The sequence below is a fragment of the Phoenix dactylifera genome, chromosome 10, assembly GCF_051530095.1.
Source record: "Phoenix dactylifera cultivar Ajwa chromosome 10, Ajwa_hap1_PhDact_Kaust_v1.1, whole genome shotgun sequence".
NCBI lineage: Eukaryota > Viridiplantae > Streptophyta > Magnoliopsida > Arecales > Arecaceae > Phoenix > Phoenix dactylifera.
This window is the reverse complement of record NC_143199.1, coordinates 32,407,304-32,433,246: the sequence shown is the minus strand read 5'-3', so window position 1 is coordinate 32,433,246 and position 25,943 is coordinate 32,407,304. Positions and strand designations below refer to the sequence as shown.

The 25,943-nt window shown below is 38.3% G+C and overlaps 3 protein-coding genes across 7 annotated transcripts; all 3 read right to left on the bottom strand.

Annotated features, from left to right (window-relative positions):
• Positions 1–26: 26 nt before the first annotated feature.
• LOC103706915 (NADH dehydrogenase [ubiquinone] 1 alpha subcomplex subunit 13-B) lies at positions 27–5,398 on the bottom strand. The gene is made up of 3 exons (XM_008791179.6): positions 5,071–5,398; positions 484–555; positions 27–383 (listed from the first exon to the last, which is right to left on the bottom strand). Exons 1-3 carry the CDS (start codon positions 5,283–5,285, stop codon positions 239–241), a joined length of 432 nt encoding a protein of 143 aa, XP_008789401.1. The 5' UTR covers positions 5,286–5,398; the 3' UTR covers positions 27–238.
• A 2,677-nt stretch (positions 5,399–8,075) lies between these two features.
• Positions 8,076–15,607, bottom strand: LOC103706918 (Protein prenylyltransferase superfamily protein). 4 transcript variants are annotated; one of them, XM_008791186.6, is made up of 11 exons: positions 15,465–15,606; positions 14,848–14,938; positions 13,774–14,181; positions 13,143–13,253; positions 12,518–12,608; positions 11,604–11,672; positions 10,752–10,829; positions 9,493–9,585; positions 9,143–9,193; positions 8,741–8,977; positions 8,076–8,606 (listed from the first exon to the last, which is right to left on the bottom strand). In XM_008791186.6, the coding sequence occupies exons 2-11, from the start codon at positions 14,928–14,930 to the stop codon at positions 8,484–8,486; spliced, it is 1,344 nt and encodes a 447-aa protein (XP_008789408.3). In that variant the 5' UTR covers positions 14,931–14,938; positions 15,465–15,606; the 3' UTR covers positions 8,076–8,483. The 4 variants fall into 4 exon arrangements, with proteins under 4 accessions (XP_008789408.3, XP_088562252.2, XP_008789409.3 ...); XM_088706126.2 differs by lacking the exon at positions 13,143–13,253 and having other exon boundaries at positions 15,465–15,607; XM_008791187.6 differs by lacking the exon at positions 15,465–15,606 and having other exon boundaries at positions 14,848–15,194.
• A 2,554-nt stretch (positions 15,608–18,161) lies between these two features.
• Positions 18,162–24,410, bottom strand: LOC103706919 (glutathione gamma-glutamylcysteinyltransferase 1-like). Of its 2 annotated transcripts, none has more exons than XM_008791188.5 (8): positions 24,254–24,410; positions 22,433–22,589; positions 21,980–22,218; positions 20,697–20,860; positions 20,020–20,071; positions 19,419–19,646; positions 18,819–19,331; positions 18,162–18,642 (listed from the first exon to the last, which is right to left on the bottom strand). In XM_008791188.5, the coding sequence occupies exons 1-8, from the start codon at positions 24,326–24,328 to the stop codon at positions 18,553–18,555; spliced, it is 1,518 nt and encodes a 505-aa protein (XP_008789410.4). In that variant the 5' UTR covers positions 24,329–24,410; the 3' UTR covers positions 18,162–18,552. The 2 variants fall into 2 exon arrangements, with proteins under 2 accessions (XP_008789410.4, XP_026660384.4); XM_026804583.4 differs by having other exon boundaries at positions 21,980–22,247; positions 24,254–24,384.
• Between the last annotated feature and the right edge of the window lie 1,533 nt (positions 24,411–25,943).

Genomic DNA, 25,943 nt, shown 5'->3' with positions numbered 1-25,943 from the left:
CCGCCGATGCAGACAAGAACACAAAATTAAAAGTTATTGCGAGTTATGGTATTATTAACTGAACGAACCCTTCCATCTGTCCAAGCAAGATGAATCAGTAGAAGGGTTTACAATGCACGGACGAGAAATTTCAGTTGCAGACATGATGGATAAAGTCTGAGTTTCCAGCCAAATTGGACGACCAGGGAACTCAAATTCAGATGATCCAGCTGAAACCGAGAGTATGAACCGCACCCTCTCACCACACATCTGGTCGGAGCTCACCAGTTGCCGGCGGCACCCATCGCCCGGAGTGGTAGACACTCTCGCCAACCTTCCACCCAGGCACATCCTTCATAATTCTGGCCTCCTCTTCCAGATATTTCTTCCATTCTTTCACAAATCTACAAGCAAATCAAAGGATACCCAACAGGAGATTCATAAAAAGGGTCAGAAACCTACATATTATTAAAGAGCTGGTTTAAAGTAAGATACAGTCCTCACCTTTCATCTTCTTCTGCTTGAAGCATGGGAAGTATTGCTGCGCGAGCAGCATATTTCTCTTCCTTGAGCGCACTAAAGATTTCAATACAGCAAGCATCATAATTACATGAAGAATGATTAGTCAAAAATGTGCCTAAATATACTAAACAGATTTTAGGGGAAAAAAATTCTTACTGTAATTAAACAACAAATAATCAGACACTGCCGCACACTATGAAATATCTGGCAACGGAAAAGGCTAAAATAAGCAATGTGTAATAGATAAGAGTACTGAGGTGGACTTGAGGTATAATTAGCAAGAATTGGTTCAACCAGGAAAGCTTAGGATTTGTATCACAACATAGTGGGGAACCGATAGAGGTTGTATAGACACGCTATGAAAATATCAGGATGGTCCGGTGAAGAGTTGTTTGAATAAAGAATTTGTTGCCAATATGAGAGCCGAACATCATAAACTCAATAAGCATAGATAGGACTAGGGCTTGCAGATTAGCATTTCATATTCAACACTGGTGGGGGTTTAAGATGGGGGAGAGAAGATTTTCAAACCATAGGAGCTGCTTGTAGTTGTCAGCCACATGTAAACCCAATCTGAAGGAATTGAAGTTAAAGAAAAAAGCAACAACTTTTGGGTCCTCAACTGCCACTCATCATGAGCAAACCAAGATTCAGGAAGGGGACCTGGTGAACAATCAGTTATATGAGCCATGCATTGCAATCAATAAATTCAAGATATACATTAATTGGGTTTAGCTCAAGCAACTAATGTTCAATGGCAGGTCAAGTCCAGGTTGATCCCAATAAATTAAAGAGCAGGCAGCAAACACCTTAAACTAATCACACCAAGCAACACAAAGTTTGATTGCTCTTACTTGCTTACCAAGAATCATTTGTATAACCTAAACCAAGACTAACGCACAGAAAATAAGCATACCACTATCAAGACCAAATCTTGGTCATGTTAATGAGATGTGTTGCCAATAAATCCCAAAGAAATTTCCTTGTAAGATCCTACAATTACAAGCTACCATCATTCTTTTCCTAGTGAGTGCCGGAAAAAGTGGATACCACAAAAAGTTGTGAAAGAGGAACTTTAAGTTGTTTTTCTGAAATAAAAGCAGGAATGCGGAGATTTTTCCAGAAATAGGATCTATACCAAGACTTAAAGAGTGCTGCTTCTAGGCGGTGTTAATGGGTTGGGTCAGCCCTAGACTCGGAGCAAGCCTGAGGTTTAAACCTCAAGCCCAAGCCAGCCAGGACCAGATTTGGCCCAAGGATGTCAGCCTGTCAGGTCACTTTATTCTTTGGGGTTGGTTCGGGCTTAGAACCGGGCCCTGTTCATTTTTTTCTGAATTTGCAGCTCGGGCCTGACCTGAAAATTGACTGGTCCTCAATTTCTTGGCCTTACCCAGCCCACAACCCTAAAACCTAAGCCAAGCCTGGTTTTTTCTGGTTTTGGTTTTTGGGCTGTTCAGGCCAGCCCAGTACATTGACAGCCCTAGCTGTTTCTAAGGTTTGACTGTGGGTATATAATATTTTGTTATCACCCAACATCCTAGAAACAATTTACTATTCAATTTACCAGTACATTATCCCTAGTCACCAGAAACACAGTGGTTCCTAATTCTCTTTCTTATATCTATTCAATCGGACAAGGGATGGGCCTTGCTGATCGCTTTATCTCGTAAAAACTTCTCTTATTGGTTCTATAACCGATCCAAAAGTTAATAGATGACTTAGGAATTTTACTGGCCTAGTTTGAATGCATGCGAATACCCAAAATGGTGTAATGCTACGCAATAACCAGTTTCACATGGGAGCAAAACATGAGCATCTCTGAGCCTAACAAGCTGATTTAATGTACAAAAACTTGCAGTTTCTGCAGTCAGATTTGCAAAACTATGGACCGGTCATTAGGCTGTTATAGGCCCTGTTTGGGGGAGCTTTTGGAGGGCCAAAAAGCACTTTCTGGCCCTCTAAAAGTACTTTTAGGTAAAAAAGTATGTTTGGTAAAATTTCCAAGAAGCTGTTTCAGCTTTTGCGGGAAGCTGAAAACAGCTTTTTGGCAGAAACTCAATTTTGGAGCTTTCCGAAAACGCTGTTTTTAGCTTTGTCGGAAAGCTGTATTTTTGACCAAAATACCCTCATTTAAAAGTTTCTTTTTCCTCCCAAAAATCTCAATCCCACCGCCTCTTTCTCTCTCACCATCCCCCCCCTCTCTCTCTCTCCCTCTCTATCTCCTTCTCCTCAATGCCGCCGGCCCTCCTCTTTTTTTTTTTTTTTGGGGAGGCATCCACCACGCCAGCCACCCGTGGCCGCGCCCCCCAGCCCCCTCCCGAGCCCCCCGCCGCTGCGACCCACCACACAGCAAAAAAAAAAAAAAGGAAGGGGAGGAAGGGGCCGCCATGGCCGCTGCCTCCCCGGCCGGCCCGCCGTCTCGGCCCCCTCCCGAGGCCCCCCCTCCCCCGCGGTCGCCGCGGCACGCCATCCCGGCCCCCTCCGAGGCCCCCCCTCCCCCGCGGTCGCCGCGGCACGCCGTCCCGGCCCCCTCCCGAGCCCCCCCTCCCCCCGCGGTCGTCGGGGCCCGCCGTCCCGGCCCCCTCCCCCCGCGGTTGCCGCGGCACGCCGTCCCGGCCCCCTCCCGAGCCCCCCCTCCCCCCGCGGTCGTCGGGGCCTGCCGTCCCGGCCCCCTCCCGAGCCCCCCCTCCCCCCGCGGCCGCCGCGGCCCGGCCCCCTCCCGAGCCCCCCTCCTCCCGCGGCCGCCGCGGCCCGGCCCCCCTTCCGGCGCCGCCAGCTTCGCGGGAGAAGAAGAAAGGAGAAGAAGGAAGGAGAGGAAGGAAGGAGAAGAAGAGAAGAAAAAAGAAAAGAAGAAAAGGAAAGAAAAAAAAAGAGAAGAAAAAAAAGAAAAGGAAAGAAAAAGAAAAAAAAGAAAAATAAATAAATATGTATATAAATGAATGCATAAATAAATAAATAAAATAATAAATAAATATATTTCAATGAAATAAAATAATAAATAAATAAATAAATAAAAATATTAGTAATTATTTAACCAATTTTTTCACCTAGTTAGAAAATTTGTTAGAGAAATAAATGGTCATCAAAAGAGTAAAAAATTAATTTATACTAATAATTGTAATATTTTATACATTTATTATTGTATTATACTATAAATATAATATAATATAATATTATGTTATGTTAAATAATTTAATATTATATTAAATTATTATCCTATAGTATACAATGTTATAGTACTATATTATAATAATATTATGTTACATTACATTAATATTATACTATATCATATATTTATGTATTAATATATATTATATTTTATTATGCACTATTGTATAATACTAGTAATGTCCTTTATGGTCATTTTGTCATACAAAAGTACTTTTTCAGTTTGTTTATCAAACAAATGATAAAGTGCCACAGCACTTTAGAAATGTAGTTACCAAACAGCAAACAGCTTTTTGTAAAAGCTCTACTTCCAACAGCTCTACTACTAACAGCTCTACTTCCAACAGCTCTACTGCCAACAGCTCCCCCAAACAGGGCCATAGTCAGGTGATGTTAGTTGTAGATAATATAATGTTGTAATGTACATATTTCTACTCTCTACTGCTACAAAAACAGTAGTCACCAAACTTCTGAATTCAGAATGATTCACCTTCACATAAGAGCAACTCCAAAAGACAGTACATTAGCGATGACATGTCAGGGCGAAGAGGAAGAGAGCACCTATGGTGGTCATGGGCCCTGACTATCTCAACAAAGCACAGAAATGGGAAAATACACCCTAATTTCCACGCTTATTGCTTCAATGCTAAATTATCAAAGTGTTAATACAACATATCCTAGTAAAGTTTGATCTTTTCTAACAATTTATGGCATAAAAAAGCAAATTTAAATTATAATCTAATCATAATCAGATGAAGAAAACTCCATAGACCTTGGTTTCTCAACATCCAACACCTAAAAAATGGTATATTAACAGCAGGCGATAGCAAGAAGAAGATAATGATGATGGTGATAGGTACTAATCACCTCCGCAGAGACCAGATATGGCAAAACAATACCCTAATTTCCGTGATTTTCCTTCTGACCACAAATTTTCTTATTGCTAAAATACCATGCACATAAAAAGATAGACCGTTTTCTCACAAGTTATGATCTACAGATCAAAAATATTTTAAGAAAATTGCTGTCAGATAACAAATTTTAAAAATTAATATTTGTTCACAACTAGATCGACGAGCCTCCGTCATCTTCGGAATTTCAACATCCAAACCCAAACCCAACGAGAAAAAGGCAAAAATCTCTAATAAGTTTTTACAGCATAGACTTGAAAAAAAATTAATCTTTCCCGCAAACTATGACCTAAAGATCTGAAATTAACTAGATCACTGTCAAGAAACAAGTCGAAGTTAATATTTTAACGAAGATCGGATCCGTAAAACCTCCATTAATCTGGCTTATCGACATCATCAATTCCCAACCCTAAAAACAAAGGAAATACCCAAAAAACACCTCAAATCACAGAAAGAAAAGAACAGATCAGGTGCTGGAGGAAGGACTGACCGACGGATCTTGTTGCCCTTGCCGACCTGGTACATGCCCCAGGAGAAGGCACCGAAAGCGGTGAGGAAGATGGCAACGGCGCTAGGGCCCTTGTTGGGGATCCGCCGCGCGTACCTCACCGGCGGGAAACCCCCCGGCGGCGGCCCATCCTGGAGCACCGGCATCTCCTTCACGCTCACCATCCCCGGCTTCTTCCGAATCATCGCCTCCGTCATCGTTGACCGGTGATTCCCACCCCCTTCTTTCCGGTCCTGTTCAGTCCGATTCGACTCGACCGCTTCGAAGACTGGCGATGAGGGGACCTGGGTTGGGGGAGAGAAGATGAGGCCTCCTTTGTTTCTGCGGCGAACGCTCGTTACGGTGCCCCGCGGAGCAAATTGAGATGGTTTATTTCTCGCCACGTGGTCTAGCAGCAAGACGTAGCTCTCTTCAGGTAACCTCTTGGGATGCACGGGACTCGTTTAAGACTGACCCTACCGCGCATGGCACAACTTTTTCTCTCCTATTTCTCCTAATATAGCAATACAATAAATCATAATAAATAAAAAAAATAATTACCAAATTTTTATTATATATTAAATAATAAATTTTAATAATAACCAAGCAAAAGTTTTTCTTACTAAAAAGTTTTAATATTTTATATGTAAAATTCTGACATATTTCTAATCTCTGTGGTGGGAAAGAAATGCCAATTTCTTCATACATGTGTAATACTTATACGGTCAACATTGGTCATATGAGTTGTTTCTCGCATCAAATATAGATATTCCAAGATAAATTATTTGTGGAAAATATACTTAAAAAAACTATACAACGTTGGTATTACCTTAAGAATTACCAATGAAGCGTATGATTATTTCTAGAAGGTGAAGAAACTTATGGTTGGCAAAAAAAAATCGAAATAATATGTCAAGTAACATAGTCCGCCCCAACCCCATCATGCCTAACTTCACTGTTGCACCAATCCAGACACTAGGGTCCTCCGAATGGTGTGTAATTCGAAATTCGAGCCCCTCCGATTAGGGCCGTTAACGAGCCGAGCCGAGCCCGAGAGCTCGGCTCGGCTCGTTTCACAGAAGCTCGGGCTCGGGCTTGATAACGAGCTTTATATTGGGCTCGAGCTCGGGTTTGCTTGACAAAGCAAAGGCTCGGGCTTGAGCTCGTAAAGCTCGTTTCAATTACGAGCTCGGGCTCGTAATCGGGCTCGGGCTCGATAACAAGCTATTTTTCTCTATGTGGTCAGATTTTTATGAATTATGGTGCTAAAATAAGATTTTTCAGTAGGAGACTAGAGCTCGTTTGGGCTCGTAAGCTGCTCGGGCTCGAGCTCGGGTGTAAACGAGCCTCATATTGGGTTCGGGCTCGAGCTCGTTTGACTAACGAGCCGAGCCCGAGCCGAGCTTTTACCAAGCCGAGACCGAGCAGCTCGGCTCATTAACAGCCGATAGCACTAGAACAAACGCAACCTAAAGGAACCGACAACCAGTGACTCAAAAGTGCATCCACGAGGTTCGGGATGCAGTTACATCGTATTTCCACTGTGGGTCGAAATGAGCCAAGCTAGACCTAGCTCTAGCTCTATCATTTTATTTTCGAACTAAGTTCGAGCTAACTCATTTAATTTCGAAGCAATGTAGAGCTATTCACGCATGGCTTGTTTAAGATATCCCATGATAATTTAAGATTATTTTGGATGCCCCCCGTTTTTTTTTTTTTTTTTGAATGTAGGTCCTCATCTTGGAATCTTACTTATATGGTTCGAAGAAATAATCCCCATTATAACTTTAGCACATAATTATAATACATTCTATTCTACATAATCTATATTAATCAAAAAACAATTATAAAATAATAATATCATCTATTTCTTATACAATAATAATAGAGTAATGCATAATATATAAAATTATATACATATTTGCAATTTCAAGCGAGCGGAGCCAAATTCCAAGCAAGAACTCAAACTAGCTCACCACCAGCTAGCTTATTTGGTAGCTCTAATAAAAAATGGATACCATATATATGCATTACAATGTCTTTTTTCAACGCCGGGCTTTGCCATTTTTCTGGTATGACAAGTGAGGGCAGCCGTTGTATCAAAAAAAAAAAAAAAAAAAAAAAAAATCCTGGCTTGACAATCATCCCATGTTAAACCTTACGTGTCATGTCTTCGTGGACCATGGCACAATTTCAGTTTAATATTCTTTAAGCAGGCTCTCGAATTGTTTAGTAATATGACCCCGTAAAAACAAGTTACAGTAACTTACACAGCATGCATTTTTTCCCGAAAAAGGAACGGACGAAATGGGATCATATCCCAGTCTGTCAGCTCAAAATTTATGGCCTGCAAATGTGCGGTTTCCCCCAGAGATTTAGAAACCTACGTATTGAACATCTTGACCATTATCATGTCAAGCGGCGGCAATATCAAATCATAAGATTAAAGAATTCATTTGGGTTCGCATGTAGTTAGCTTTGATGCCAATTATTTAGTTATCATATTAACTCATAATAGTGTGATAACGTATCCAAAAGAGTATCCACATGCAGTCCGAGCCTGCACCTTGCATTCTTGCATGCAGAAATACATGTAAAAATATCGTTAGATTATTAATTATCTTGACCCTATACTGGAATTCCAGAGTGCTAAACATGAATTTTTTTCCTATTCAAGAATTATGGCAGCAAAAAAGAGAGAGCTAGATTTCTCTTCTAAGTTCACAAATGATTTTAAAGAAACAGAGTTTGAACCTCTACCTGGACGAGCTGACTGTGATGCAACCCAGAGGCTGGGAAGATTGGAACAACAACATTCAGAATCTGCACACGTGACATCTCACGTGAGATGCACGAGCGTACAACTGTCTTCTCTTCTATTTTTTGTCGCCTAGGGGGTTCTTGTATCTTATGCGTAGTATGAAAAAATATTTCCATGGCATTGATATCTACAAATTTCAACATTAGCATAGTGAAATACAGTAATGTCATGAGAAATATTCTAGCAATGAAATAATAGAGAGAGAATCTTCTTTATTTTCTGTCGCGAAGAGAAAATACTGATTTTTGAAACAACAAATTGAAGCACACACTATGAATAAATATGATAATGCCAGCATCCTGGTTAGATATCAGATACTATGAATAGGATGGTAAAACATGAAAGCCAGTATACGATTTTGGATAATTATCTGCCATCGACAATCTTTCTGGAGTGATGAGCTGGATCTTGCTCATCAGGTTCCTCGAGACCCAAAGGCACAAGCAAGAACTGATCCAATAATTAGCATGCATCTGATTGACTGAAGATACCATACAAATGATGTATAATAGTTGGAGGGGCAGTATGCACAAAATCATAGAGTTAACACCACTCAAAGCAGCTACCATCTATACAGCTTTCCTGCTTTTGGCAGTCAATTTAGTAAACTTTCCCAAAGTAAGGACCTCTCCAGGCTTGTCCTCCTAAATATGACCTTGAGGTCTCCCACCTCTCTCAACCTCTCTTGAAGCCTACACTTCTCAAGCAGTGGAATTTGCTGTAACAAAGAGTATGGGGACAAGTAAAGAACCATCATATCATGCATTAGTTACAGATATAAAAGCATCGATGAAACAAATAATTAATTTCACATAATAATTCCAGGAAATTAAAAAAATTTAGATCTTGGACCTTTGACATCCATAGAATGTAAGACACTGCATGCTGAGCTTGAATTTGAGGGTCCTCAAATCCATCAGCTGAGACATCCAAGCAGGCATGCAATAGTTGCAGCTCTTTGCTCAGAAAAAGATCCAAGGCAGTGCTTTTGTCATAATGATCTTCTGAAACATGGGCAAGTGCTTCTTGGTCTGTGGCAAAGTGCTTAACCCAACACTGAGATAGGAACCGCCGATGAACCCACAAGGCCTTATAAAAATTCAAAAATTAAAAAAAAGATACTATCATCACTGTTATTTATGAAGAACCAAAATTTACAAAAGGTTTACAAGAAAAAGCACAGACATTTGTCTCGTAAAAGGACAATGCAAGAATCCATAACATATTTCATTGTTGAGCAGGGAAGCACCAAACCTCTCTCCCCACATAGCGTTTAATAAGCATCTCATTCCACTTGAGCTCTTCCTGTCAAAATCATGTGGCTGGTAATTTTATTCCACTGTTTTCGGTCTACTCACTAAAGAATATCATTAAAATCCTATAAAAATGCCACAATTTTTTTTTTTTTGTGAAAATAGTGAAAATAGAATGAACGATGACCCCTCTAATCTAGAGAGATAACAAAGCTTAGACTAGGACCTTTAATAAAACCAGATAATAGTAAAATGAATCTTTATTGCGAGGAAACAAGATAATTAAAAGGTAAGACAACAGTATACTAAGATTTCTTATGACTTAGAGTACGCATAGCAAGAAAATTATACCACCCATCCAAACGCAACTTCAGACTTGTGATCAAGAGAGTCTCCCACATCTTGTTTAAAAAGACTATCTTCCAGCAATCTAAGCATCAAGCGCTGCAGCCAAGTAGGGAAACAGAAAATCAATAGTAAAATTGCATATTGGTAATATATTGCTTATTGCCAAAAGACAACATATACCATACTAAGGGAAACTAAATTAACTAAAGAAATTGATAGAGGCTAAACAATGCCAGCCAGCAAAGATGGAAACCCAAAACTTCCATAGATCAACTTATTTAAGATCTCCAAGATGTTTAGCTAAACAAGTCACAAGGAGCTAATACAATGACTGTGATATTATATTCCCACTATAACACTATAAGTGGTCCCCTTGCGAATTCTCTTTTCTATTTCGGATATAGTCTCAACCTTTGATATGTTTACCTGTCTGTACTTGGTGTTTACAACTCAAGAGACCTACTTTCATGACTGATTCAAACTCAACACTCACTCTAATTCTGTGATTGACCTTTGTTGAAAGTTGACACCCATCCAACACTTGGTTGTTTCGCAAGTCCACCAAATCAATAGCTACAGTTCCCCTAAAAATAGAACCTTCCCTAAATTCCCCTATGCTGGGAAAGAGTACAGACTGCAGGCTAGTGGCTAGATCAGCCAATTAAACTGCACAATGGAGAAGAATATGATATCTAAAGTTTACAAGGCACAAATCATGCTATGCGACTAGCTTAGTAGCAAAAGAGCAATCCAAAAGAATTTTATAAAGACACTGGATAATGTTTAATTTACTACATGCGCATCCCCTTAAACAACAAAGAGATCTCTTGAAAGTTACAACTTGCATGGATTGCACTGACTCCACCAAGTGAATACTGTAGAACCTGTTAGCAGTTTTTCTGGCCTCTCATGGTATTTTAATCAGGAATATCTGTTCGAATCAAATTTACTGGTCAGCAAAGGTGCAATTAGAAATTTTTACAATGGTAGTGGTATCTTCTCCTCGATGTTGTTTTCGTTTGGAAATGATAATCACAGTAAACTTCTCGTGTACAAAGAAAGATAGGAGCAATATAATCTAGAATCCTTGCAGAATGATAGTTATTTTTCAACAAACCTTCAACTAAAAACATACAAAATAATGGAAATAAATCCTATAACATTAATAGCACTATCAATTTTGTTTATTAGTTATTTTTATGAATTAGAAGTCTCCAAACTGATATCCTAAGCAAAAAATCACTGCTGACAGAGAAGCTCACCCTACGATAATGGAAGCAGCAGTTATCAGCAACATGCAATTCAGCCCATTTTCTCGATTTGTACAGCTCGTCAAGAACCTGCAAACATATGTTGGCATTAGGCACATCAATTATGATAGTAATTAAACATGTTTTGATTAGTCAAAGTGATGCGGCACTAGATGCAGTCAGCAGGTGCCATGACTAGTCAGACCAAGCCAAGTAACCGGAGCCAGCAGGTTAGCCAAAGTGATGCAATGCAGCAGATTGCCGGATTTACCTATAAATTCTCCATTAGAGATAGTATCAAATTTTAGCCAGGTTTCTATATTTGTAGTAGAATAATTCTTGCTTTGTACTAGGTTTAATATCTGAATTAGGGTTAGGGTTCATATCCTATAAATATGCATCTAATACATTTTGACATGTTAATAAAATTTCTGAAGAAAACTTTCTTCACCAAATGAAGAATTTTTCAATCCAGTTTACTTCATTTGGGTGTTGATCTTTGAAGTATTATCCTGGCAATCAAATCGCTCGTCACCTTTCTGCTATGCTACAAAGGACTAACTTTACAGAGATATGTGCAGAAAAAAGGGTTGCACGCCACTAAAAATAGGCAGGAAAATCAAAGAGTCTTTACTACATTTTGGTGAATGAGAACCAGCCTCAAATGGTAAAACGGTCAAATGAATAAAAAGCAGAACTCAGTTTACTGGTTAACCATATAACCTCTTTAAGAACTCTAATTAATACTCTCCATGAATATGTGATAAACATACTTTTTAAATCCTTCGAATTATCAGACCTCTGTTATAGGTATACAAACACTTGATTGCCCAAAAAAAAACCATGTCAAAAGTCTAATATAACCTGCGCTCTTGTCATGTAAAAAGTAAGCCAGCAACGATGATTCCATGCACGATAGTTCATTTTTGATCTCTGCAAAAGTAAAAGAAGAAACATAAGCATAACAGAAGAAAAAAATTATGAATGCCAAAAATTGTTATTTGCTGCCATCCTGGTGCCATATCACAGGCATAAGGAGAGTCCATAATAGAGCCGCATACTGGTGATGTCAATGAAAACCCAAGAATTATAGAAAAACAAAAGTTAAAGAATCAACAATGCAAAAGACTATTTTAGAACTTCAAGCAGAGTCGCTGCTTTCCCAATATATAGTGACAAAAATGAAAAGGCAATGCAGATATAAATTATACTTATTTTTATTCCCTTTTTTGTTTTAGGGTGTATGTGTGTTGGGGGAGGGGGTGTTGGGTCTTATGAGTAATATGAGGAAACAACAGGCTACAAAAGACGAGATTCCCTAAAAGCATGCAATGAGTATACAAACACATGCAAGTATCAAAGCATTACATAATCATGCATAAATTTATAAGTAATATTTCTCATTCAGTTCTCACATTAGATCATATCCCAAAAGAAACAAGAACACTCTAGAGTTAGCAACCTTTGCACCAAAGAGGAAAAAAAAGGGGGACATCACGGATAGAAAGGGCAATGAGGTGAAGGATTATGATGAAGTTTTCCCTAGACAAGGACCATGTCACTTGATAGTTGATATTCTCCCTAATAAAAGAATCCACCAAGAACCATCAAGATCTCTTGTGCAGTTATACATCCTTGCTGGTAGCATCATACCATTTATCAGACGGTAAACAACAAAACATTTCAAAGAAAAAAAAATTCATAAATAAGCTTTTGTTAACAATTAAAACTAATAAACTTCAGATTTTAAAGCATATGTATACTGAACTAAAATAAACCTCTCCTATTTTCTTCACAAGCTCAGATTCTTCTTCTACAATCTCCTGCAATTTTTGAAAATTATCTGCAACCTTCTTGATCACCCACCTCCTGAAAACAATTGATGTTTTATTAAAACCACTGATTTACTTGATAGAGAAAACTAGGAAGGCAATACAAAGTAAAAAAGCACATCTGATACAGAATAATCAAGGACAATTTTGTTTAGAGGTGATAAACTCAGAAAAGGAATAGAAAGTGTGGGTTTTTAACTTTATTAACCATTTTGAGAAGAAGCAACGGTCAGATTTCTCTCACCAGCCTTCCTGAGGAAGAATTCTGACTCTTGTTGTTTTTGAAAGTTAATTGCTTGCTAGGATTTTAATTTACAGGAAACCGCAGCTTCTAAATAGGTCAATATGATGGTATCCTACAATTTTTTTTCCCATGGAAAAATTGAAATGCATTATAGGAAGGATTGGATAAGGAGATAATATCATAAGAGATGCCTGCACCTATAAATCAGAATACAGATGCAGGGCAATATTGAAACCAATGACACTACCTGTTACATCCAATAGAAATTTCCCCTTCCCTTATTGAATAGGACAAGATTTGAAGTTCACAGAACAAAGGGAATATTACCTATGACTCCAGGCATATTCACTTTTTGGTGAATATGAGAGAATGAGCGAGGATAGCTCGAGCTCATCCATAAATAATGACAACTTATATTTCCTTGAAAGTACTAGCTTCCTGCATCACAGATTAAAGCAACTATTATGCATAACTAACAAAGCAGAGAGGGAAAAATATATGTTTAGAAAGCTATATTTGTTGTTTTTATTTAATTATCTATTCCCTACCTAGCAAATGGTTTGGACAATTTATGTTGCCACATGGCACCTTCTATCATTATATCATGAAGTGAACCATGCATCTAATAGAATATTGATATACCATGATATAGCCCGAGCACCTAGAGTATTTTCATGAGTTTTAAAAAGCACTAGGTTTATAGAATTATTTGGATTATGTCAAGAGTTTAAGAATATAAGTCAAAAGCTACAATCTAATCTTCTGCAACATTTACTAGTCCTCGAGAAAATGCATGAAGATTATGTATACTTTCTAATGAAAACCGGTAACTAGTGCCCTCATGCATCGATGAGAAAAAGAGGGCATGTCATTGCATTGTTTTAGCAATTAACCTAATAGGAATGAAGTTTGACCGAGAAAGAAAACTTCATATACCACTATGAGGGGAGAAAATGACCTGGAATTCCATGCACTGCCAAAGTCACAGCTTAGAATTAAAAGAGCCCTGGTGTGCTTTAGTATCTCATTTTCAAGCAAATGACTGGAATTTGCCAGGGCAGCTGTATCCTCAGGAGCATCTAGATTCAGAGACAAGTTGATAGACCCTTTATAACTTCTGGTTACATCCTTATATGCATGCAGAGCAGCACTATATAGTTGAGGTAACACCTGAATTGAGATGGCCAACTTATGATTGTAGTTCCAGAAAGCTGTCTTGTCATATTGGATTACGCCAAACTCTGATATATCTGGATCCATGATTCCATCTGGGGATTGAACGATGTTGGTTGATTGGGGTAGCGAACCACCTAGATCCTCATTCAATGATGCAAACTGGGATGGATGTACAAAGCCTATTTCATTGCTGCATACATGTGAAGAATATTAACTGAAGAGATTTAAAAAAAGAAATGAATTGAGAAACCTTAGCCCTAAAGGTGTTGGAAGATAAGTAAAATTAAACATATAAGGATAGAAATAACAAGAACAGGAAGATTACAACTACCGATGTTAGCAATTCAACCACAAACACTGTCACAAGCAGATTACTTCAAATTACAGCACCAGGGTAACACAAGCAAAGCATAAAAGCAAAATAAATAAATAAACAATTGTAAAAACATACAGAAACAGATATGAATAAAAGCTAAAGCTTTGACAGTAATATCATCACTCCAGTTCTACTAACTATTAGAATGACGTAGTCAATGAAAACATATCAGGGACACTAGATCATGCCCATTGTCATGTTACCAACCCAAACTAACTGAATCCTCCATGAGGAGGGATTTCCGCAGAAGTGATTCAATTAACGACCATAATGTGATTCATGACGTGTGCTTGTACATAAGTAATAATTGGACTCAAAAGTAAACACGAAAACATGGCGATGTATTAAAAAAGAAAAGATTCGTTTGTGTAAACTTTTTTAGAATCTATTGAAGCCAGCTCAGGAAGATCTCCTGGATGAAGTAAATAGACCTTCGATATATATAGGAAAAAAAGCAATTCCCCTCAACTATGAGCTTACATGAGACTGTCGCGTTCCAGAATAAGTTCGAATTGCTGCAAAAGCTCCATTCCATCTCCTCGAGGGCGCGAATCCTCTCCCATCCTTTCAACTAATCACCAAGAATCCGGTTCTTAGTAGGAGAAACCAAGACGCAGTTGGGAAGAAAGAAACGGATCGGCTGTTAGAAGAATCCGAATCCTAAAACCGAACACTAGAGCATCTTACAGGCCGGGCCTGGTTGCCCTGGATCCCGCCCTGCCTCCGGCATCAAAGTCTGAAGCCCGAGTCCAGCCCGGCGAAAAATGGAAGGGCCCGGGCCCCACACGAACCGCTCCCCACAAATATACGGGGAGAGAGAGAAGGGGGGGGGGGGGGGGGGGGGGAGGGGAGGGGTGGATTTTTGAGTCTCCGGAACGAGGTCGTGGCTTCCGCCGGACCGGAGGAAGGAGGGGGAGAGAGAGAGAGAGAGAGAGAGAGAGAGAGAAGAGGAGGAGGAGGAGGAGTTCCCGCCTACGGGCCGTGACATGGCTCGGGGGTGCAGTGTTTGGCGGCGAGACACAGAGAGAGAGAGGGGGGAGCCGATGGGAGGAGGTGGGAGGGAGGGATGGAGAGGTAGAGGAAAGGAGGAGGAGCACCTGTTGGGAGCCAGGATCGGGGAAAGATGGTGATGGGCGCCGATCAGCGGAGGAGGGCGGGCGACGTCGAATTAGGGATCCAGGACAGCTACCTCTCCGGCTCCCACTTTACGCACTCCCCAGGCCGGCTTCGAACTCAGACCCGATTACTTATCGGGTAGGGCCGGGCCTATGCTCGATGTCACGAGCCGACACACTGGCCCAACCTTGAACCTGGTCAGGCTGATAAACTCCCAAGCCCACTCTAAGCCGACACGGCTAGGGGTAGCAATTTTAGCCAATCCATTAGGTACATCTGATTCGACCCAAATGGACAGGTTTTATCCAATCCATTTAAACTTAAAGGCAGGTATGGATCTTAAATTCAATACTCGAAGCAGGTTTAGATAATGGCATGCTCCGCCTTGAATCCAATTCGATATAATATAACCTTCATTCAACCCCTCTCTTAATATCTTTTATTTAGGAATTTATTATTATTAAAATTGGGAAAACATTTATACTTGGTGAAAATTACAACAATCTATTATTTTTATTTATTTTATTAATAAGCCCTCAATTAATTTGATTTATGTATAAACTATTTTTTTAAAATAATATATTGTAGTTGTTGATGTACACTAGAATTTTCTCTACCTGAATCAAAAATTGAGTCACAAAAGAATAAGTTTTACACTTCTTCCGTTTATGTAGCCGTTGTAATCTTATTAATTATAACTAAGCTATAACCATCCGAGCCAACCTAAGCTGTTTTGTCTACCTGATCCGACCCGCCATGACCTGCATCTACTTTACCCAACCTAACCCAAGACAAAGTGCATGACAGTATGGGTAATAAATTTTCAATTATGAATCAGGTACGAATATTGGCCAATCTGACCTATATCCGATCCGTTGCCATCCCTACTCACGGCATAGTTCAGCCCCAAGAAAATGGACAAAAATATCGATAAAAAGGTGGCAAAACAAACAAACAGCTTCAACTTGGCTCAGGCTCAACCCAGAAAATCACCTCAGCTCAACCCTGCATTTCAAGCTCAAGAATAATTTCAAGCCAAGCCCAAAAAAACAATTGACACGTTCGAGCTAGGCTCGATAAGGTCGCAGCATAATCAATAATTTTTAGTATTTCCTCCTAAACTTTTATTTTACAATTAAGACTTTAGTTGGCATATATGTCGATATTTGAATTTCTTAAATGTTAACTTAGATTAACCAAGCTTGAAATAAAGCTTTAATTGAAGCTAATTGAAGCTTAAACCAAGCTTGGCTCAAGCTTGAATTAATTTTTGGTTTGATCAAGTATTAATATACTGCTCATTTAGGCTCTTGTTCAGCTTGGTTCGAAACTAGGATTGAATTAAGCTTGAAATAATAGCAAACAAACCAAGCTTGAATAAGCATTTCAAGCTTGAAGTTAATTTCAACCCAAGCTTGATCATTTCCAATTATGCAATGAGAACACCAAACTAATTATTCCTAAATTCTATGGATAAGTTAAAATACCTTTTAAATCTTGTTCAAATTTTTAGGTAAGGGAATGCTCAACCACTCTTCAAATTCTCCTCTATATATGCATCATGGCTTCTCAACACGGATCATCATGTGGAGGTTACGCATGACCGGCTTGTTCATGCAGCCAAACAGTCCCAATTATAGTTATGGTGTAGATTCCATTTGGATGAATGCCTACACAATTGAATTGAGCACATCAAGTTGCCCTATCTCCAATCTTATCACCATTCCAGGAACTTAGGTAGCTCTAGATTGGCTTCTCGTCAGTTTCCAATTATTTTTTTTTCATCATGTAACTCATTTTATGAATAATTCTTGATAAAAAGTCTTCAGATTAGATTTGTCTATCATGAAATATTAATCTCATATTAATACTCCTCGCTGATAGCTATAAAAAAATGGTTGAAATGTTAGATATATAATCCATTTGCATCTCTCTCTCTCATACATGGTTTTTTTATTCCCCAATCTCTTACACACTTTTTTTTATTAATTTTTAATATATATTAAATATATTTAGATTGAAGATGAGTCTTGGGATTATTCTTTTATAATATGAATGCGGGTCCGAAATTCAGAAATAGTTTAAGAATAATGCTGTCTACATCAAACGCTCCCATCCCTCATAATGGTGGGAGCACCGTGCATTACATACCTGGATTGCTAGTATATATGAAAAAGATAAAGAAAAAGCAAATCAATTGCAGATCATCTGATTCCAAAATGAAAGATTGCGAAATTCTCAAAATCATATTCCAAAATTTTTTTTAAAAAAGTCTAAATATAGGCTGATATCAGATAATAAAATTTCTCGTGAAGTTACTACAAGTTAGATAGGAACAACTTGGATTGAAATACCGCCATCATCCTGACATCGGCAAGGCTTCCTCCCATCTTGGTTTTTAAAGAACAATAAATAAATAAATAACTTACAGGGTTAGTGATGTATATTGAATGGCCTAATCCTGTAACAGTGACCTTCCAGCCAGTTCTGGTCGTGCCATCTCCTCTATGAAGAACCAACCCCAGAAAAACCATTAGCAGCTATGAAGATATCAAAGTAATCCTAAAACTGAAAATCGGATGCAGCCTAAGCAAACATACAGGAAGTATAACGCCAAATTCAACCAATCAGATGGAGCTACAGTCTTGTCTCCCCATTACATTCTTATGCAGCAGTTATTAATCACGAAACTTCCCTTTCATGAGCAAGCCTTTCAAACAGCCAATTCCAATCATGAAGCAGCTAAACTCAAATGCCCTGCCATTACTTTCTTATACACTTTTTTGATTACTAAAACATAACATCCAAGATCTAATTATGTGCAAATTTTTTTCAACCCTTTCAAACCTTCCTTTTCCCCCTCTTTCACTCTTTAATATCCAGAACAGAAACGCTGTTTGTACATTACACCAGAATTAATTACATGCATCATGTAAACAGGAACAATGCGAACATGCTTGACAGATGGTTAAGTGTATATCCGGTCAGGCATTGCTAGATCTACACTAGCATGAGAAGGATTCAATATCCTCCCAGATACTTGTAGAGGAGAACAAAAAATTGGTTGCATTAAAGTTGTGATGGCAATAAAATCTCATCTTCGATGTCTTTATCCTGAACTTTGTTGAGGAAATAGAGCTGCCTCCGCAAGTGCAAAACCTGCCATGGTCGTTTAAAAGAATCGTTTTCAGTTTGTTAATGTTATGACACAAGAAGGAAACTCAAACCTACCCGATCTAACCAGACACCTGTTTAGCAACTGACAAAATTTGGCTCTCAAATGGGATGCTTAAGGGTACCAGGGAAAAAAAAGATATGCAGGTAGAAACTCCTACCTCCTGTTGCAAAACATCTGGAAGATTCTCGGTTGAAAAGAGGCCATGAATTTCAGCCAACAGCCTCTCATCCTTTATACCCTGCCAGGTACAGGGGGGTAAAGCCAATAACAGAACAGTTAGAGCATCACTGCTTCCTGGGTGCTTCAAGACACAATCATTTGGATTAGAACTGCAACAACTCTTTGATTTTGCAGTTGATTCAGGTACAAGCATATCAACTCCTTGCTCATTTTTGCCTGAAACAACCATCCCGGAGACAACGGTTATGGGTGCATCTCCATTAGCCCTGAAGCATTTAACACATGTTGCTCTAAAGCAAAACTGTTGGATAACTCCAAGGCCCCCTGTTAAAATTGCCGCCCCTTGGCAACAGACAGAAGCTGCAATCTCCGATAATGAATCATTGTTGCTTAAAGATGAGAAACTTTTGCGACACAAGCTTGCAGAAGATAAAAGGTCTGCTACAAATTTGTATAATTCAGTCTCACGAACTTGTTGCAGTACCTCTTCCTGATATCAGAAGGCCGGCACATGAAGATTCAGAGATGAGATAGAAAAGAGATGGAAAATGCAAATGTAGGGGAAGAAAAACTGGACCTTTGCAGCAAGTCTTTCCTCCTCCTCTTTGCTTAAGCTTGACCCATCTTCCTCTTGTCTCCTAACTTCTGCAATCCACTTGATGAAATCCCCAGCATTGGCGGGTAGGGATTTGAATAAAAGCAAAAGAACTTCTGGAACACTGCTTAGGTCCTCAGACTTTAAAAGAATAGGTACATCATCAATCAAGTACCTAGCCATGCTGACCCAGCTCTCATGACAGCAGCTCTAAGCATATCCCGGAATTGGCAATATTAATTATTCACTCATGGAGATAATGAATAATATAACAAATGTTGATGTAAAGTTCAAAAACAAAAAATGTACAAAGTTCAAGTACAAACTAAGAGTTGCATGCTGCAGGATATAAATTAGATGTAAAATGGTGCGCAAGTAACTTTTTAATATTTGAACATATCAACACTTCCTTGTACGTTTTAATCTTGTTTTGATAACAAAGGAGCAACTGATTATTGTTAAACATCTTACGTATCCAAAGATTATGATGTTCTATCAATATTTTACACAAATGCACAAATTTGAACTGATCATATCAGAATCCACATGCCAAAAACATTTGATGAAGAATTAATATCATTACCAGGGTATAAAGCAAAGATGCTGCTTTCTGAAGCCTTGACAAAAGCATGAACCTGTGAAAGATCAGGAGCTTGAAAGTCAATGAAGCAAGATGTGAATGGTTTCTTAGAGAAAAGATCACATCCATCATGGATGTATAAAAAGCCACATCACCAGTTGACCATGACCAACGAGTTGTATGCAAAAGAAGAAGAGGTGGATATAGGAACACAAAGGACAAAAATAATGTAATAAAAAGTACTGGCATGTATCATTCAATATTTGCTAATAAAAAGAAGGTCAAATATGAGAACTGTTAGATGAAGAGGAGAATGTCATTCATACAACTTCAAATACAAATTAGACATCAATTTATTTAATCGAGCAACCTAAAGTGCAATATTTTAGATCAAATCGTGGTCAGTTTCAGACAGTTTTTTAAAATATAACAGAAGAGTCGATAAAAGAAATGTAAATACACATAATGTTAATGAAACTCTGGAAAAGGAATTTCATCATAACTTTCAAGATAGCAATCTCTTGAGGAACACAAAGATTCATACAAATAAGTAACAAAGAAAAGCAATGGAGAATGGTCGTATCTTAAGACCCTCTGACCACATTCCCAGATAAGATAGATATACCTCTCATACATCCAGGAAATGATAGCAAGCAGTTTGAATAAAAGGCTTTGCATACCCCCGATGATGTCCAGTTGCTTCATCGATCGTATCCATGGCTTCCCAAAGAAGTTCGAGGGGGACCCAGTGAGGAGGATATTTAAAACGAGCGACATCCAAAATGAGTACCATGTCACTTCCAGCATGGTAGCCACCAATTGGTGAAAAATGACCGCTTCCTGTCTGCAAATTTACAAGAATAAAATCATCAGATTGTCAATTCCAGCAATAAAAAAAATGAATATATGTGAGATAAGACAGGAATGCAAATAACTTATATTATCCCATTACCAATAAATAAAACATATTTATTGATTTCATATCTATTTTTATTCCAATACCAGTTAATAAAAATATGTGACCCTATCTCTGTCCAAAAGGAGGACAGAAACATGCACCAGGTGATATGAGAAACGGAGGACAAAAACAGCTATAGGAGATGATATGTGGAAAAATGAAGCAGTTAAGAGGTATCACAACTTATATGAGATTATAAAGGCATGATGTGTAAACCGAAAGTTCATCTAGCTTTCAGTAAACCATTTTACTGTTTATCACGTATTAGAAATCGTAAACTTCTGACCCAAATCACTCAATAGCATAATCAAATGCCCTAACTAGAATTTGATTCACAACATAAATTCTTATATCACCCACCAGTGTAATATTAAAGTTTCCAAAATATTTCCAAAATTTTAATCATCCAGTGAATCTTAAGGTTTCCCAAACAAATTTACAGCAAAGTCTTGCATATTTCTGTATATGTATACATACATTGTTGTGTTGTTCTGTGTATCCACATGCAGATATCAAATTGAGTACAAACGGATTCATAATAAGCTGTTTTAACTGTGATGTGAAGTCTATAGCATGGAGTAGTGTTTTCATGGAGTAATCCTGATAAGCAATGATATGCTATAGAATATATAAAGGTTAAGCAACTACAAAGACCAAAATACTGAATAATGGATGGCAAATGTGAGAAAACAAAAACATCACTTTATAGAGAACACAATCATATTTATTAAGTTGATTTTACACATCTTCAACTAAGCCATTTCACCTGAAAGCGTGTATCGTGGTCCATCCACTTCAATTCAATTAGACAAAAACCAGAAATTTTACAGAAGAAACATTTTATACAGAACTATAAACCATGGAAGAGAGTGAGAAACAAAGTTTTCCAACAAATATGTTTCTAAAAGAACTCAAGATATACTGAAGTTACATTTGAATTCACCAAAGAAAAAAAAAATAAATATTTCACTAACAAAAAACAAAATATTGTAATCAGACATAAACCTGCTTGAGAGGCTTCCTATGATATGATGCAATCAGATGGCAGTCCTCAGAGGAAGTACATTTTATAACATGGTTACGGAAGTCATCAACGGAGCTGTGACTTGTACGATAAGCTTCAACTTTAGCTCCAGCACAGTAAGCCAAGCAAGCAAGTTTGCCAAATGTGATGCCTTCAACTTTGACTTTATCCAAAGGTTCACAGCAGTCCAACATGGACTCATCAAACCATCTCCAAGGTCCTGAAAAGGAGATCCTGAAGATATATAGTCTGTTGTCCCAAGAATTAAGACAAGTATGAAAAAAGAACAAAACAGGCAAATCAATCTCATTATTTTACACCAGATTCTACAGAAAAGGGATTCCAAACAAAATATGATTATAAAATGTTAGACTATCCAATTTGTGAAATTCCATACCATTTAACCTTGCAAGAGTTAGACTATCAACAAATACCTTTCCACTTTCTCCCTGGATCTATAGCAAGAGCATTCAGGACAGCTGACAAACTAGCCAATCCACAGTAAGCAGGCTCTGATTGTGTTTGGAAGTAGGAAATTAATTTGAAAAATCCTTCCATGGTTCCACTTTGAAAGGCTTCAGAGAAGAGTCGCTACCAAATTATAAAACGAATAAGATTATTAAAGAAAATTGTACAGTATTTTAACACTTACATTTATATTATTGTCAAGTGGACACTAAATCAAGGTAGTAAAACCAGATTTGAAACAATTTATCAGAAAATTAACTTTCTGCATTGTAAATGAAACTCAAACCAACATGTGCTTCCACATCACAAAACCATCTTACTGAAAAAAGAAAGATGACAGAAAATATACTAAACTCATCAAAGAAAAAAAAAAACTTTGAAGCACCATGCTCTTCTGGAATTTCCATTGAATGACTTCCATCATAAGTCATTTGACAGTAAACTAACATGAGGTTCATATAAGCGTTACAAGTAAAAATAAAAAGGCAAAAGAAAAGAAGAGGATGGAGTATCAGACTCATCTGTAACAAGGATTAGGTCAATTTACTATCTTCAATCAGTTTTTTTATGCACAATTTGTACAACTCCATGTTTCATACCAAGTAGATGCTAATTCTAAGTCTAAGGCAGCAAATGACCTGGGTCATGGCAGACCAACCATATTACAGATGCTAGAATGATCAAAAATAGTTAATATTCTGAAATTATATTGTACCAATATTTGTCCATAATAACTTCATTCTCTGGGCATTAGAGATCAGGTTATGTTTCCATTCAAAAAAAAAGAGGCTACATTTGGTAAAGTTTAATCCTCTCTGTTGTAAATTGTTGTGTCAAGCTCACAAGACTGGTTCTTGGTAAACAAACTAAGACACTACTAGTTTGCCACTTTCTATTATCAGGTAAGTCTATAGTCATCACTATGCTAATACCGTTGTTATTTGTACTTCAAACACTAATTTATAAATGATGGAAGTAAACCTAAACAAAGGGTCAACTCATGCTATTTGAATCTTCAAGTTGAATGAATGACTGGTGCGGGGGGACATATAATGCTCATATAAACAGATATTTGTAGAATCCTTTCAGATTTATAAAAACGTATTAAAATCCTCCAAATAAATCAACTCGGCACTTTCTTTTATTTCTCAGCTACCTGCAATATAATAAAGGTGTACACGATCTTCACTTTGGAATTACAATTTAGCTCTACCAATAAGAAATAATACTGTAATGGTTAAATATGTAGACTTTATTGAATTAATAGATTCTTCAAAAATCTAAATGTGATCGATCTCTTCTTTACTACCGATTAAAAACATTTCAGCACTTTGTACTATCTATTTTGTCAGTTTTCTGCATGGGATTGCTCCAAAACAGCTGATTATATAGATAAATCAACCTGGCAATAATCATCTTTCCAGGATTAGCAAAACATCAAAGCGTGCAAGAAGCTAGACTGTCGAATAAGTGGGACGACAGTCAAAACTTAAATATGATAAGAACTGATTTTTTTTAAAAAAAAAAAAACTGAACTTGAGAAACTTAAGCCAGAGTAGATCAGATAAGGAAAATGTGAGTAAAGAAGATCGTAGCAAGAAACCTCATGTATCAAGATCAAGTTCAAGAACGACTAGAGTAGCATCACAATCAAATAAATACAACAATCCGGCGATTAACAGCAGGAAGCAAAATCCAACCCTAGAAATTTCGGCGACTTTCCCCATTTCTTGACATGAATCGGGATTCAAAGGTAGTACGAATGATGGGAATCGAAGGAGAACTACCTTTCCTTCAACTGAGGCGAACTCGATCGCCGGCGGAGAGGGGAGAGCTCGCCGATAGAGACCGGCGACCGCCATTCCTCCTCCTCCACTTCTCTTCTTCTTGACTTCTTCCCCCCTCCCTTTATTGCAACATCCGTTTGCCCGAGGTAACTGCTTTTTATTATAGGTCCCGCGAAGGTTAACGCCTTTCGAACGGCCCACAAAATCCTCGTAGTCTCTTGGCACCCCTTACAGCGTATTAGGCCCACCTAGGTCTAATTAAGAAACGCTACCGGATCGGGCCACACGGACTGCGTTGACAAATGCTTAAGACGGCCCAATCCTCGCAACCGGCACAGAGTGGCCCGACCTGGAGCGATGCTGTATTTAGTTGGGCGCTGCCTTTGACTCGGATAAGGATCATTGCCAGATCTTCGACACCTCAGTTTCAGAAACTGAGCTAAAGATGGTATAGGCCAATCTGGGCTATGCTCGGCAGGTGTTGCAGGCTAGAGTAGTTATACTTGAGGGTGATTTCGGCTACGATAATTGCTGAATTCAGAGAGGCACCGCGGTGTGGGTGAGTGCCACACCTTGCTTTCGCATTCGGACTATGATTAATGGTGGCATTCCATATCAAGCATGTTTTCAGAAAAGCTAACAGGGTTGTGGACTGGGTGGCCTCATTTATTGGCCAATCACTCGGGAAGTGCCCTGTGGATGAGAGGAAGTTGCCTAGAGCGCTTCATAATTTGATGTTTTTTGAAGGGTTATTCTCGACACAGACTTGTTTGGGTTCCAGCTTCTATGTCCAAGCTTGGCTCGATGGCCGCAAAATGTTCGGATGGGATCATAGTTCTTGCGGCAGGTTGTCTGACTAAATAGAATATAGAAAATCTTCTGATGACATGAATTTGAGCGAAGAAATAAAGATGGCCACCTATAGCGTTGCATTTTTCAGCCTTGTGTGGAAAATGTTCTTCAAGAATCTAATGATCATCTTAGTAGCCTATTGTTGTTCCACGTATGCATCTAACTAATAAAAATTTGCACCTAGACACAAGGTATCCTCCAGCTAGGTCTTAGGAAAGTTATAAGAAACAATTTTGAGTAAAAAAGAGAAGCTACTGTTAGAGCATCATCCAATTTATATAATTAATAGAAGATTTTTGATGCCATCATCCAATTTAGACTTTACCTTGCATCTATGTACTAAAATGGAGCCATGATAGATGCCACCGCCATCGTATGCAATTGCACCTCCACTGTTGCATTTTTGCCACCTACTTGTTATAGCATGATCGTGAAAATATTATTATTGGCTGTTCTCTACTTGATCAACATCATCAATTACACTCAAAGATGCAACAGGAATATTATTAGTACACTGACATAAGATATGCTTAAGAAATCAAGGATGCATGACATGTGATGGCGCAGCCAACAACGTAGAAAATGAAAGAAACTAGCGCTACAAAATTAGTATCTATTAATAATGGATTGGATAGTCATGGTCACGAAGAAACATGCCAATATTAAAGCATTAATTATATAAGGCATAAAGGGAGAAAAGAAATATGTAGAGAGAGAGGTATACTATTATCTGCTTGATAGATTGAGAAATCTATCCATCTATTTTCAAAATCAACGATGGATAATCTAAATTTAAGATCCAAATTATTAAATATGACTTGCATTATAGAAAAGTCTA